This window comes from Pinus tabuliformis, chromosome 8 (genome assembly GCF_031772625.1).
Source record: "Pinus tabuliformis cultivar Carrire ecotype Pingquan chromosome 8, CPIR1, whole genome shotgun sequence".
Lineage (NCBI taxonomy): Eukaryota > Viridiplantae > Streptophyta > Pinopsida > Pinales > Pinaceae > Pinus > Pinus tabuliformis.
In genome coordinates, this window is record NC_142294.1 from 1,298,662,957 (window position 1) to 1,298,677,683 (window position 14,727).

The window sequence follows — 14,727 nt, forward strand, 5'->3', positions numbered from 1 at the left end:
GATGGCATTCTCATTTACAGCAGGACTTGGGAGGAGCATCTCCAACACATTGAGACGGTATTGCATATCTTACAGGAGCAGCAGTTCTATGCCAAACTCTCCAAGTATGAGTTTGGGTTGATGGAGATGTTGTATCTGGGACACATCATAGGAGTGGACGGAGTGAGAGTCCACGGGGAGAAGATCAGGGCCATCAGAGAATGGCCGGAGTCGAGAAATGTGACAGAACTTCGAGGATTCATTGGCATTTGTACTTACTATCGGAAATTCGTCAAAGGTTTCTCACAGCTTGCTGCACCCCTGACAGATTTGATGAGGAAGGGGGCATTCAGTTGGTCAGATACAGCACAGCGAGCCTTTGACAGGCTCAAGGAGGTTATGAGTAGCTGCCCAGTGCTTGCGTTGCCAGATTTTATGCAGCCTTTTGTTTTGGAGTGTGATGCGTCAGGAGGGGATCGACACAGTGTTGATGCAGGGAGGTCACCCTATAGCCTTTGAGAGCCGGAAGCTCCTTCTGCACAAGAGGTTGTATTTTATATACGACAAGGAGATGCTGGCCATCATGCATGCACTAGCTAAGTACCGGCAGTATCTGGTGGGTAACAGGTTCAGGGTAAGGATTGATCACAACAGCCTCAAGTTCTTTTTGGAGCAAAAGCAGCTACAGGAGAGGCAGCAAAAGTGGATCAGCAAGATCCAAACATATGACTTTGACATTGAGTATGTCAAGGGTAAGAACAACGTGGTAGTAGATGCCCTTTCACGTAGACCAGCCACGTTGTCTCTTATGAGCTTGGATACAGACTGGAGGGCTCGACTCTTAGTAGAGTACTCCAAGGGCAGGTTTGCATGCGAGGTTCTGGATGGGCAGGTGGCAGATGACAAGTACAAGGTGGTCGATGAGATCATCTATTACAGGGATCAGATCTTCTTGACTGAGGGGTCTCAGCTCAAGAAGAAGATACTCCAGGTATCACATGATTCACCGTTGGCAGGACATCAGGGGTTTACCAAAACCTACAGGGCCATTATGGAGAGGTTCTCATGGAAGGGCCTCAAGGAGGACGTACTCCAGCACATCTGGGAGTGCGATGTTTTCCAGAGAAACAAGGGATAGATGAGCCATCTCGCCGGATTATTGCAGCCTCTTCCCATTCCGGAGGTGAAATGGGGAGTATTTCGATGGAGTTCATCACAGGGTTGCCCATGGTACAGGGCAAGGATTGCATCTTTGTCGTCGTTGACCAACTGACGAAGTACGCACACTTTTTTGCCATATCCGCACACTATATAGCAGCACAAGTGGCCGAGCTGTTCTTTAGAGAGATCTTCAGGCTACATGGTCTTCCTAAGACCATTGTTAGTGATAGGGACAGTCGTTTCATGGGCGGGTTTTGGCAGGAGATTTTTCGGTTGGTGGGGACGGAGTTGACACCTAGTACCAGTTATCACTCATAGACGAATGGGCAGACTAAGATAGTTAACAAGTGGCTAGAGGGCTACTTGCGTAACTATGTTAGTGGGCAGCAGCGAGCATGGTTGAGGTGGCTGCATCTAGGGGAGTACTGCTACAATACTTCACATCACATGTCCATTGGTATGTCACCATTCTATGCCTTATATGGGTATCATCCTTTATCTTTTGCTGACGTGATGTTTGGTGATAGCAAGGCTCCCAGAGCCAAGATATGAATCCAAGAGAGTCAGGATATTCTCCGAGCTCTCAAGGATAACATGACTACAACACAGAACCAGCAGACGCTGTACGCCGACAGGGGTCAGGTGGAGAGACAGTTCGAGGTAGGGGACATGGTATACCTACGGTTACAGCCATAACGACAGTCGTCACTAAAGCAGAAGGGGGTTGAGAAGCTCAAGCCCCGCTTTTATGGGCCGTACAGGGTGATACGTAGGGTTGGACTGGTTGCATATGAGTTGGCGTTGCCCCAAGGCAGCAAGATTCATAACGTTTTCCATGTATCATGCTTGAAAAAGGCATTGGGGCAGCAGGTGACAATGACAGATGAGCTACCACCCATGGATGACGAGGGGCATTTGGTATTGCAGCCGGAGGCTATCATTGATACCAGGGAGAGGCAGCTGCGGAGTAGAACGGTCTGGGAATTTTTGGTGAGGTGGAAGAATTTGCCGGATGAGGATGCCACTTGGGAGAGTGAAAAGATCTTGCAGCATCCATCACTTCAGTTGCTTGAGCACAAGCAACATTTTGTCGGGGGAGACTGTAATATTCCTAATTAGCCATGGATAATTGGAATATTCGATTTTGCCCAATTTTTGCCTTCTATAGTTATTTATAAATAAAAAGCGAGGACGGGGGACATAACTCACTTTAAGAATAAAAAGTCACTTCCTAGTAGCACAACGTTGTGACTTAAGGAGGAGCCAAGGGGGCCAAAGGGGGACGCAGAAATGGGACCCACACAGACACATGGAGGGACTGCGCAGGAGGGAAGAACACATGGCAAGAGGGGAATCACGAAGGAGGAGGTGAGCCTAGGATTGTGAGAGGCAGAGGTTATAAAATAGAGAGGAGCCCCCTCATTTTGGATCATTCAGTTATGTGCATTTGGAGCTAGTCGTTTAGACTTCTGAGCATGCTGGTTGTTTAGCTAGTCTGCAACACTGTTTAGTGCATTGAGTGTCTCCGTTCGGAGATCTCACCCTTAGCCCTGGGGGACTTCGAGTGCCTGCTCAGGCAAGGTATTTCCTTTGGAATTTCAACAGTAGTTTTATTAGCATTCCATCAACAGTTTCAACAGCGTTTTGGAGGACTGCGCAACACTGGGAGAGGGACATAGTTCTTTCTTGCAGCAGTGTTGGATTGGGGTTTTTGCTGGAGGATTCATGCTGGGTGATTGAGCAGGGGACCAGTCTTTGCCTATTGGAGGATTTTTGGCAGAGTTTCAGGTAGAGGTTAGAGGGGTTTCCTCCATTGGCAACACAGAGCACTGAGGAACTGCGCAGAACCCCAAGGGGGTGATTTTCGGGGGCCAACTATTCCAGGAGATCTTTTTGGGTTTTTGGAATAGAGACCGATTCCAGAGTTTCAACATTTTTCGAGGAGGGGAGCAGCCCCAAATCATTATTTGTTTTTTAGTAGCAACAACAGCACGACAGTTCTCCAGTAGCATACATGCAGAGAGGCCATTCCTTGTTATTCTGAGAGTATTTCTTCACTTGCCTTGTGCAAGTCGAGGTGCCATTTGTCTGATCACCTCTTGTACTCATTTTATTGCTCAGTATAATAAAATGGCTTAGCATTTCCCGCTGCATTTCTTGAGTTTCTACTTATAATTCCTGTTTACATTATTATATGTTGTGCCACTGTTATTTTGTCATTTCTGGGTTATTATATCATTTGCACATATTTGTTGGAGTTTTGCTGGGGTTTGAGGATTATTCCGAGTTAGGGATATTACAGACATGCAAGCTTTCCTCATCATGTGATGGAGCATCTAGTGCTCAAGAATCAAGCAATGGCTAATCATGTGATGGAGCATCCAATACTCAAGAATCAAATGATGGCTAATGAGGGGTGTAGAGATCAAGCTAGGATTTTTCCCACGTGCCAATTATGATCCAGCCATCTTTTTCATTTTAATTTTTGTTGTCGCCATCTTATGATTTTAACTTTTTCGTAGTTACATCAACCTCTAGGGAAAGGTTTTCCGGTCCTAACTCAAGGATGTGGATATATGAGTGCCAAATCCCAATGAACAAATGTCAACAAACTGGAAGAATGGATGTGAGATCAAGGGAATTATGAAAGGTGTTAAGCGTGGAATGGTTATGGACACTCTACTTCAATCTAAGTTTTCCTAGTGCTCCTCATATAACCCTAAGGCCTTAGAGGAGGTCCACTATACTAGGGTTAAAGATTAACCCCCCTAGTAAGGTGAGAGAACATGTTTACAGTGAAAATTGGTCAATCATTCAGATCATCCCTGTATCCATGTTAGAATGCCTGAAACATGTAAAAGCACTTGATTGCAAAACAAATGATCGTGGTGATTGTGGGTGGTTCTCTTTTGCTGCCCTTGACCTAGGTTTCGCAGTGAGGTCTTTCACAATGCCTGTTAGATTTAGAGGAAACAGTCCCAAGGAAGTCTTTCCCAAAATCTTTTTAATTGCATATTTATGACTTTAGTTATACTGATTAACATAATAAAAGAGACAGTGTAAAAAATATTTTGTCCAACACAAGTTCATCCCTCACTTAATGGAGACTATAGTCTCAACAATTGATATCCTATTTTACAAAATTGTGATATTCCCCCCAAAATGCTTTTATCATGTCATTTGTTTATTAACGTTATGATATGTGTTGTAATATTAAAATGCGGTGTTATAATATTTTTACAAGATAGTTCAGGTGTTGTGTGTTTTGGGTCTGGGCAAGCTCATTATAAACATCTTGTTAAATGTTGGAAGTAAGATTACATTAGTCCAGGTTGGCCATCCTATTCATGGCTCAAGTTTCTTCAAATGTGGACTATTGTTGTTTCTTTCTGAATTCTGCATCCCATTTATGTGAGTAATGAATTTTATTATTGCACTTTCTTAAGTCAGTGCTTGCAAGGATAATTGACCAGATTCAGATTTTTATTCGTTTGAACTTTGATCTGTGTTAATGTATAATGTTTTTTATGAATTTATAAAATTTCTTACTATTAATTACCTTTTGGTTGCAGCCCTAGGACAATCATTGGGATCTTTTCTTCAGTTATGTCATTGATTCTACTTGGACGAGCTGCTTTTGTGTTCCCTCTTTCTGCTTTATCAAATTATATGCGAAGGGATTCTGAGATCAGACGGATTTCATTTAGGAATCAGGTATTTATCCTTGAAATGTTCTGTTTCTTTTCATGTTTAAAGCAGAAGATGTACTCAGTACAAGATAATATCTTCTGAATTTAATTTGAATGCCATTCACTATGCTGTCTGAACTGCCATGCCTTCTGCTAATAATCGTTTCTTACTTTAAAAGGCAAGTTTTTATGCATTTAGACATTCCAAAATGAAATTCAATGCCAGACCATTTATTAGTGATGAAGCAAACATGAGTGTGACATGGATGGACATCTCAATAAACAATTACATGTGGAAGCTCAAGAGCCATAATACATTGCTGCCTTGTTCCCCTTTCTCTCTTCGTCTTATCAATAACGGTACTTAGTGTATTTTAAATATGAACAAAGGGGCTATCGAGTGATTTTTATTCCTTTCAGCGATATTATTAATACCCATTCATAGATAAACAAATAGATAGATAGTTTTATTGTAAAGATCCATGCTATTCATATCATACTATACAAACTTATTCTTTTAATGAAATTTCGAAGTTAAAAAAGGTGTTGTCCAATTTATTGCATCGATGTGTATGGATGTTTTGTGATTTCATTTATGTTCCTATATGGCCACCATCATTTAATTTCTAGCCATAATCAGACCACTTTATGCAAGCTAAATTTATCATTGTTGTTCTAATTTCTCTAGGTTCAAGTTTGGAACCACTTGATATTAGAGAATCATTTTGCACATAGATGTTGAGTTCCTACATAGTTTATTGTAGTGACTTCGTTCTCAAACAAAGAAGGCAATGGAGGATGAATAAGAGAGTCATGTTGAACTACTCAAAGCCAAATTCAAGGACAAGTCTATACATAGATAGTTGATGAATTTTCCACATTTGCTACAGCTCATGACATATTTTGTTGCAACCTTGTAGGCTATTAACCAAAAGAAGGCCCTAGGAAGTAGTTCCAACACAGAAATTAGGAGTACTAGAGAATAATTGCAAATCTAGGTTCCTCTCTTAAAGTGGAAATCAAGGTGGCAATTTTACCTTGTGATGTTTAGATGGATGCCTTCCAAATTCCAACTAGATCATTGGTTGAGGTAGCTAGATTCCTTTTATGAAGAACAAAAGCTCACAAATGAAGACAAAGTTAGAATCTTCTTAATTGTGGGAGTATTTATATGAGTGCAACGAGATCCTTGGTTCAAGTTATCGCCCAATTTTTTCATTTTGATAAGGTCCTTTAAGGCACTATGGTTATGTTACCATTCTTTTTAGCAGATTGTTGAAGATTCTTGTACAACGCGCTATGGTCGGGACACATAGGATAGGGGCCCACTGTCACCTTGGCCTAAGTCCCCACTCTTTAAGCCCACCCCTTATGAAAAGGGCTTTTGGAGGCTTCCTATGATTTAACTCCAACCAAGTTACGCCATGACCAGTGCCTGGTAATGGAGTCAAGTGATTGAATGGAGGAGTTCTTCATGGTGATCTGTTAGCTTGATATAAAATCCTGCAAATGAAAGAGAATTAAACCAGCACACAAATACTGAATATGAACAAGAGGCAATATAAGTAGTCTAATTTAATGTACTCAAAATATGCTAACCAGAAATACAATTATACCTATGATTCATCACTTGGTTAGATGAGTTACTATAGAAAGTTGCTTGTTGTCCTATTTAACAGGTCTGAAAATATGTAAATAAATTACTAACAACAAGCCAAGACACTCAAAATTTCATTAAATATAGTATGTAAATAGTCAATTTTGGTGTATTAAAAATATCCTAATATCTAAGTGTTTCTATGATTAGACACTTGGCTAGGGGGGTTGTTGTGTAACATTGCTTGCTGCCCTGATTTTACATGTCTGTAGTTTTTGCGGAAAATGCATAAATAAAAAAAGTCAACCCCTTGAAGAGCCACCCAAATGTGCAGGAACATAACTAGATCTTGGATCTAGGGTGGGGTGGCTAAAATATCAATATTGGTCAATTTCGACCACCTTTAAGCTTCAATCTTGCAATAAAATGAATTTTCAGCATGCTAGACATCCAAATTATGAGGGCTTTGGGGTCAAAACCCACTAGTTACACAATGCAAAAAATTATTTAAGCTTGTAATAAAAATTTAGAGGTCTAGACTCTAAAATAAACAATTATAATCTATAGATTTGAAGTAGAAGCTATAAAAATGAATTTGAGCTAAAAGAAGACAAGAAGAATGTACTTGTAATATAGTGTCTTGTTGAGTGCTTGATGTTAAAATTGGCAACTAGGGCCAAACTTCATGTGGATCATCTTATTCATGGCTGATAATATTTTTATTAGATTCCTCTCGTCGAGAGGTGTAGGATTGATATAAAGATCAACCGATTCCGATAAGTATTCATGGAGATATGAATTTATTTTGATTATGGAATTATTATCAAGCCGACCTACAACTCATGTAGGATCAGAAGCCCAACAGTGGCATCTATTCAAACACCAACGTTGTGTCTAAATACAGGAGGACTTTTCTTCATTTGGACTTACTCATCTCATCACATCTCTCTCTCTCTACTGCGCAGAAAAGAGTCTCTTCTCTACTGCGCAGAAAAGGGTCTCTCCCTCACACATGTGAAGTCGGAAGCTGCAACTGCAGAAGTAAAGTTTGACTTGCGTGGAGCAGAATATCTCCTCATCTGAATTTTGTTGTAGGTTCATCTGAACTTCTTTTGAAAGCTGCAACTTTTGGTGGTGGAATCAAGTCAATCTGACAGACAGTTTGCAAGATATTGACTGCCCTAGTTTGAAGGAAGTCGCTGAAACTGAAGTTGCAACTGCAGAAGTGAAGTTTGATCTGCGTGGACCAGAAGATCTCCTCATCTGAACTGCGCTGTAGGTTCATCTAAACCTCCTCTGAAAGCCGAAACTTTTGGTGGTGGAATCAAGTCAATCCGACGGACGGTTTGCAAGATATCGACTGACCTAGTTTGAAGGAAGCTGCTGAAACTGAAGCTGCAACTGTAGAAGTGAAGTTTGACCTGCGTGGACCAGAAGATCTCCTCATTTGAACTGCGCTATAGGTTCATCTGAACCTCCTCTAGAAGCCACAACTTTTGGTGGTGGAATCAAGCCGATCTGACGGTCAGTTCGTGAGATATCGTCTACCCTAGTTTTGATGATGAAGCTGTTAATGCTGATGCTGCTGATCTAGGGTTTGCTACTGCTAATATAAATAAGATTTATTGTACTATTTCTCTCTGCTGAATTATTGAAGATAAAAGAAGATTTGATCAAAGAGTTTCCCCACACATTGTGGGGTTTGTCCCTGGCTAGCCACCACATCTTGTGCCTCTTGTCTTGGCTTGTTTTCTGTCGATCGTTTAATGTTCTATTTGCACTTTACTTTATGTACATGTGATTGCTAATCTATGGAATATAATAAGAAAAAGAAGTAAACTGTTATAAGCATAGAACATACCATGACTTAACATGGTATCATGGTTGAGGTGAAGACAAAGCCCGAGCAAGAGCAAGAGAAATCACCGAAGAGAAGATTGGCAAGGCTATTCTAAAAGAACTATGGGGTCCTCAACACTCTTTCCTATCGAAAACAAGCTCCGTGAGAAAGCTGACTATCACGGATGGAAGATGTCTGTCAATCTAACCCTAGAAGATCAAGGAGTGCTGGACCATGTAAGAGACAATATTGTTGAGCCTCCATCAAATGCATCCGCTACTGCCAGGTACAAATGGAAAACCTGAGAAGTCAAAACAAAGAAGATTATCCAGGACTCTATCGACAAGCACTTGGTGGCCTACATCTCTGACTTGAACACCTCCAAGGAAATCTACGATAACTGGTGAGTTTATTTAAAGTTAATGATGAAAATCAAGTTTTGTTTCTTAGAAATAAGCTGAGGGAAATCAAGAAGGGTAAAGATGAAAATATGCAAGCATACTTCTTAAGAATCACCGAGATCAAGAATGATCTCCTATCTATTCGGGAAACTATTACTGATAGGGAAATGGCACTCACTACTCTTGGAGGATTACCATCCGAATGGTACGTGTTCAGGACTACTCTTTTGAAAAATAATGTAATTCCTGGTTTCAAGGAATTAATGGCTAGATGCATTCAAGAAGAAACAAGGGTAGAAGAGAAAGAAATGCCCATGCCTAAAGGTCCTCCTGTTCCCTTTTCTTCTCATGCTAAGAAAAAAAATAATTCTGGGACTAAATCAAAAGAAAAGGCTAGGCCTAAGAGTGGAAGAAAAGGATGATGTTACATCAATGATAAAGCAGGTCACTATGCATGGGAGTGCCCTCATAGAAAGGACTCACACCGGGACGATGATCAAAATCCCTCTGATGGAAATCAAAGGAATGACAAATTCATTAGCAAAAGTAAGAGGAGAGCTAGGAATCAAGGAAGAGGACAACCATTCAAGAAGGGTAGAAATTCCAGGATGTATTAAATGCACCTGACCTCCGAAAGAACCTGGTGTCCATCTTGGCAATGGAAGACAAAGGCTACAAGGTAACCTTCAGCAGACAAGGTACGTGTATCGAAAAATAATGTTAAAGATGCCTTTACTCTTGGGTTTCGTGTTGATTCATTATATCAGGTTGATGAAAGTCAAGTAGGTGTCATGTCTTATGACACATCTCTTCAGTCTGAACTTTGGCATTGGAGGTTTGCCCACCTTCATTACAAAGATCTACCCGATGTAAAACATATGGTAACAGGGATGCCCGAATTCCGAGTAGAAAAAGAAGGTGCATGTTCGAGATGTGCCGAAGGAAAGCTCAAAAGAGGACCATTCCTCTCAAGTCTAAGCAAGACCTTCGATATATTACAGTTGGTTCACTCAGGCATTCCTGAGGTTGGCATTAAGAGGGAGACTACTACACCACATACTCCAGACCAGAATGGTGTGGCACCGTACGATTGTGGAAGTTGTCTCTTTGGGTAGATGATGTAACAATGCCTGATGTGGAAGTACCGATGGATCATATTTATCCACCTGAACCTTCCTCTTCCAGGAAGAGGCCTTCATGGCTTAGGGGGATACTTGATGATGCTGAAAGACATGCTGAAAGTAAGAAACCCAATAGGTATCAGGGATACTTGACCAGTATGAGCACAATCATACAAAATGAGCCTTCATCATTCTCAGATGCCGTCAACGGTCAATCATAAAGTATTGAAGGATGCTATGACCATTATGGAGAATGATGTCTGGGAAGTAGTTCCCAGACCCCAGGACAAGACAATTGTTACTTCAAAATGGCTTTACAAGATAAAGCTGCAGCAGATGGAAGTACAGAATAGTATAAGGCTCGTTTTGTTGCTCGTGGTTTCTCCCAGAAGGAAGGTATAGACTATGATGTGATATTTGCACTTGTTGCCAGATATACGACCATCCGCTTGATCATAGCCCTTGTGGCTTCACAAGGATGGAACCTACATCAGATGGATGTCAAGACCACGTTCTTGCACGGTTCGATCAAAGAAGAGGTCTATGTGGAGCAACCCGAAGGATTTGAGATTTATGATTGAAAATCTCATGTATGCAGGTTGAAGAAGGCTCTCTATGGGCTAAAGCAAGCACCCCGAGCATGGTATGGGAGGATCTATAGCTACTTGATGAAGCTGGGATTCACTAGGAGTGAAGCCGATCCCAACCTTTACTATAAGGTTGAAGATGACAAGCCTCTCATATTGGTGTTGTATGTGGATGACCTCTTTCTAATAGGTGCATACCCTCTCATTCACAAATGTAAGAGGGAGTTGGCTTCTGAATTTAAAATAAAGAACCAAGGACTTGAAGTGTGGCAGAAGCCAAGGGAAATTTGAAATGAAGAACCAAGGAATTGAAGTGTGGCAGAAGCCAAGGGAAATTTTCCTATCTCAAGGAAAATATGTGGTAAAGATTCTGAAAAGATTTGGTATGATGGACTGCAAGCCTGTGACTACCTCGAGGATCTTAACTTTTAGAAGTTATATGGTATTGATGTTGGACCAGATTTGGGAAATGCCTTTGAGTTTCAAAAACTCATTCGCGTTGATGTTCTTGGTGAACCTCCATCAAAACATATGTTTTGCAGTTAGCATTGTGAGCTCATATTTGGTTGAGTCTCACTAGATTGGTGCCAAGAATGTTTTGAGATGTCTTCAGCACACAATCTCTCATGGATTGAGATACACTGCGGAAAATATGAAACTGCATGATTATTCGAATGCTAATTAGGCAGGTAGTGTGGAGGATCACTGGAGCACTTTTAGTGATGTTTCTCTTTGGATTCTGCTTCAATATAATGGATGAGCAGGAAGCATAAGTCGGTTGCCATAAGCACCGCCGAGACTAGGTACATATCTACGAGTATGATCTCATATGAAGCTGCCTGGTTGGGGAAGCTCTTCAGTGAGCTGTTTGAACACATATCACTGTGATTCTCTGTAACAACTAGAGGTGGGATTCGATTATTGAGGAATCCCGTATTCGTCGATTGCTCCAGCAGATAGACATCATCTGGGATATGGTAAGTCGATGAGCAAGGAGGCTCCATCGCATTAAGATGATGTACAGGTCAATACACCTTGTCAAAGCCCCGAGGAAAGATCTAATCTATGATTTTCCCAAACGACTTGGAGTCGTCAAGAAACCCTTATACAAGGGTCCTGCATGTTGCGTACATTGAGCTCTGGGAGCTCTGAGGGCTTGCAGTTCTTACTGGAGCAACATACGACCACAGGGTGACTCACCCTCCCTTGGTGGTGCACATTGGAACATGATGATTCGCTCTGGGACAAGATGATTCGCTCTCTTATGGAACAGGATGATTTGCTTTCCTGTGTAGCAGGATGATTAGTTCTCCTGTGAGGCCTGGATTGATGTGTTCTCCATGGCGATTGTAGCAGGATTGATGTGTTCTCCTATGAGGCCTGGATTGATGTGTTCTCCATGTCGATTGTAGCAGGATTGATGTGTTCTCCTGTGAGGCCTGGATTGATGTGTTCTCCATGGCGATTGTAGCAGGATTGATGTGTTCTCCTGTGAGGCCTGGATTGATGTGTTCTCCATGGCAATTGTAGCAGGATTGATGTGTTCTCCTGTGAGGCCTGGATTGATGTGTTCTCCATGGCGATTGTAGTAGGATTGATGTGTTCTCCTGTGAGGCCTGGATTGATGTGTTCTCCATGGCGATTGTAGCAGGATTGATGTGTTCTCCTGTGAGGACGGGATTGACTAAGTTCTCCTGTTGAGACATCCTACCCATGCAGTCTGGGACTCATGGGAAGTACCTCTCATCTGATCAAAGAGCAAGGAAATGAAGTTAGGGACCATAGTAGTACCGATGGACGCATCGTTGTATCTACCGTACTCCCTATGCTAGGATGACCTCCATTGATCTGGGATCAATGATACTAGTCTGGGACCAGTGGTAGGAGTGGTACATTCTATGACACTGACTTCGGGTCGGTTGTTACTGGTCTGGGACCAGTGGTATGCACTCTGTGACTGACTTTGAGTTAGTGGAGGATGTTACTTGTCTGGGACTAGTGGTAGGAGTTGTACATACTATGACGTTGACTTCGGGTCGGTTGAGACTGGTTTGGGACCAGTGGCACATACTCTGAGGCTGAATTTAAGTCAATATGATACATCCTCGATCATTTCTTCTTCTTCATAATTCAGACAAAAGCAGAGCAGAGCAGTACAAATCAGTATAGGGCAGAACAAGACAAAGCAGAACAGACAGAATAGAGCAGAGCAGGACAAGGGTCAGGCTATACAGGGCAGTGCATTCGATGGATGTATAGTAACGACCGATAGACAATTGCAGATGAAGTTCTCCCTAGTTGAGAGGGAGTGTTAAAATTGGCAACTAGGGCCAAACTTCATGTGGGTCATCTTATTCATGGCTGATAATATTTTTATTATATTCCTCTCGTCAAGAGGTGTAGAATTGATATAAAGATCATCTGATTCTGATAAGTATTCATGGAGATATGAATTTATTTTGATTATGGAATTATTATCAAGCCGACCTACAACTCATGTAGGCTCAAAAGCCCAATAATTGCATCTATTCAAACACCAACGTTGTGTATAAATACAGGAGGACTTTTCCTCATTTAGACTCACTCATCTCATCACATCTCTCTCTCTCTACTGCGCAGAAAAGTGTCTCTTCTCTACTACGCAGAAAAGTGTCTCTCCCTCACACATGTGAAGCTGGAAGCTGCTGAAACTGAAGCTGCAACTGCAGAAGTAATGTTTGACCTGCGTGGACCAGAAGATCTCCTCATCTGAACTGCGTTGTAGGTTCATCTAAACCTCCTCTGAAAGCCACAACTTTTGGTGGTGGAATCAAGTCAATCCAACAGATGGTTTGCAAGATATCGACTGCCCTAGTTTGAAGGAAGCTGTTGAAACTGAAGCTGCAACTGCAGAAGTGAAGTTTGACCTGCGTGGACCAGAAGATCTCCTCATCTAAACTGTGCTATAGGTTCATCTAAACCTCCTTTGAAAGCCGCAACTTTTGGTGGTGGAATCAAGTCAATCCGACGGACGGTTTGCAAGATATCGACTGCCCTAGTTTGAAGCTGCTGAAATTGAAGCTGCAACTGTAGAAGTGAAGTTTGACCTACGTGGACCAGAAGATCTCCTCATCTGAACTGCGATGTAGGTTCATCTGAACCTCCTCTGGAAGCTGCAACTTTTGATGGTGGAATCAAGCCGATTCAACGGTCGGTTTGTGAGATATCGTCTGCCCTAGTTTTGATGATGAAGCCGCTAATGCTGATGCTGCTGATCTAGGGTTTGCTACTGCTGATATAAATCAGATTTATTGTACTATTTCTCTCTACTGAATTATTGAAGATAAAAGAAGATTTGATCAAAGGGTTTCCCCACACATTGTGGGGTTTGTCCCTGGCTAGCCGCCACATCTTGTGCCTCTTGTCTTGGCTTGTTTTCTGTCGATCGTTTAATGTTCTATCTGCACTTTACTTTATGTACATGTGATTGCTAATCTGTGGAATATAATAAGAAAAAGAAGTAAATTGTTATAAGCATAGAACATACCATGACTTAACACTTGATGATGAAATTTTGCAATCTGAAAGTTTCCTACAACAAAGTTTTTTTGCAGATTTGTATACACAAACTAGATTTACCTGTGTAAAATATGCAAATACAACTCAAAAAACTAGATATATCTATTCCATGGTTAAAATAAAAATTAGAAGCTCTTTTCTTCAAAGGTTTTTAGTATTTACTAGCTAGAATTATATGAAATTTTCAGCAAACCAGTAAATAAATAAAAAGGATTTTTTTTTTGGAATTTTTAACTAAATAGATAGTTGAGATGGGGGGCTTTACCTTTGCCTTTTAAAAATTTTTACCTTTCAAAATTTTAGAGTTTCTATCACAAGCCTTCCATTGTCATTTTTCCGTTTAGAGGCAAGAAAGGAGTGAAGAGTTGGGGTCAAAAAATCCCACACTCTTTGCCTTGAATTGCCCGCATCAAAATTCTACTCACTAGGAGGATCTTCTCATTTGAGATGCCCCAAACAAGGTAGAAACAACATCATTAATAAGTAATAACCCACAATTTTGGATGGAGATTCCCCCCTAGAGGGTTTGTCCAGCACTTGGAAGAGTGTATTCTTAGTGACTAGCAAAGGGAAAGATAAAAATATTCCCTCAATGTGATCATTTGTCTCTCTATGGATCACTACCTTGATTTTGTGATGAAGGACATGTTACCACACAGACTAGCAGGCCCTAAGGAGGGAAACCGTATAGGACAAAGAACTAGACCAAGTGATAACAATGGGACAAAGGTCCATTGTCACCACAGCCAATACCCCCTACTCTTTATGGAATTTCCCTGATTGGAGGAGTCTTG

General features: G+C 41.4%; 1 protein-coding gene across 1 annotated transcript in view; it reads left to right on the forward strand.

Moving 5' to 3' along the window:
* LOC149240215 (sodium/hydrogen exchanger 4-like) overlaps positions 1-14,727 on the forward strand; it is a 369,919-nt gene that overhangs the window by 317,350 nt on the left and 37,842 nt on the right. The window contains exon 12 of the mRNA XM_089373646.1: positions 4,713-4,854. Within this exon, the coding sequence (XP_089229772.1) occupies positions 4,713-4,854 (142 nt within the window). The remainder of the gene's footprint in view (positions 1-4,712; positions 4,855-14,727) is intronic.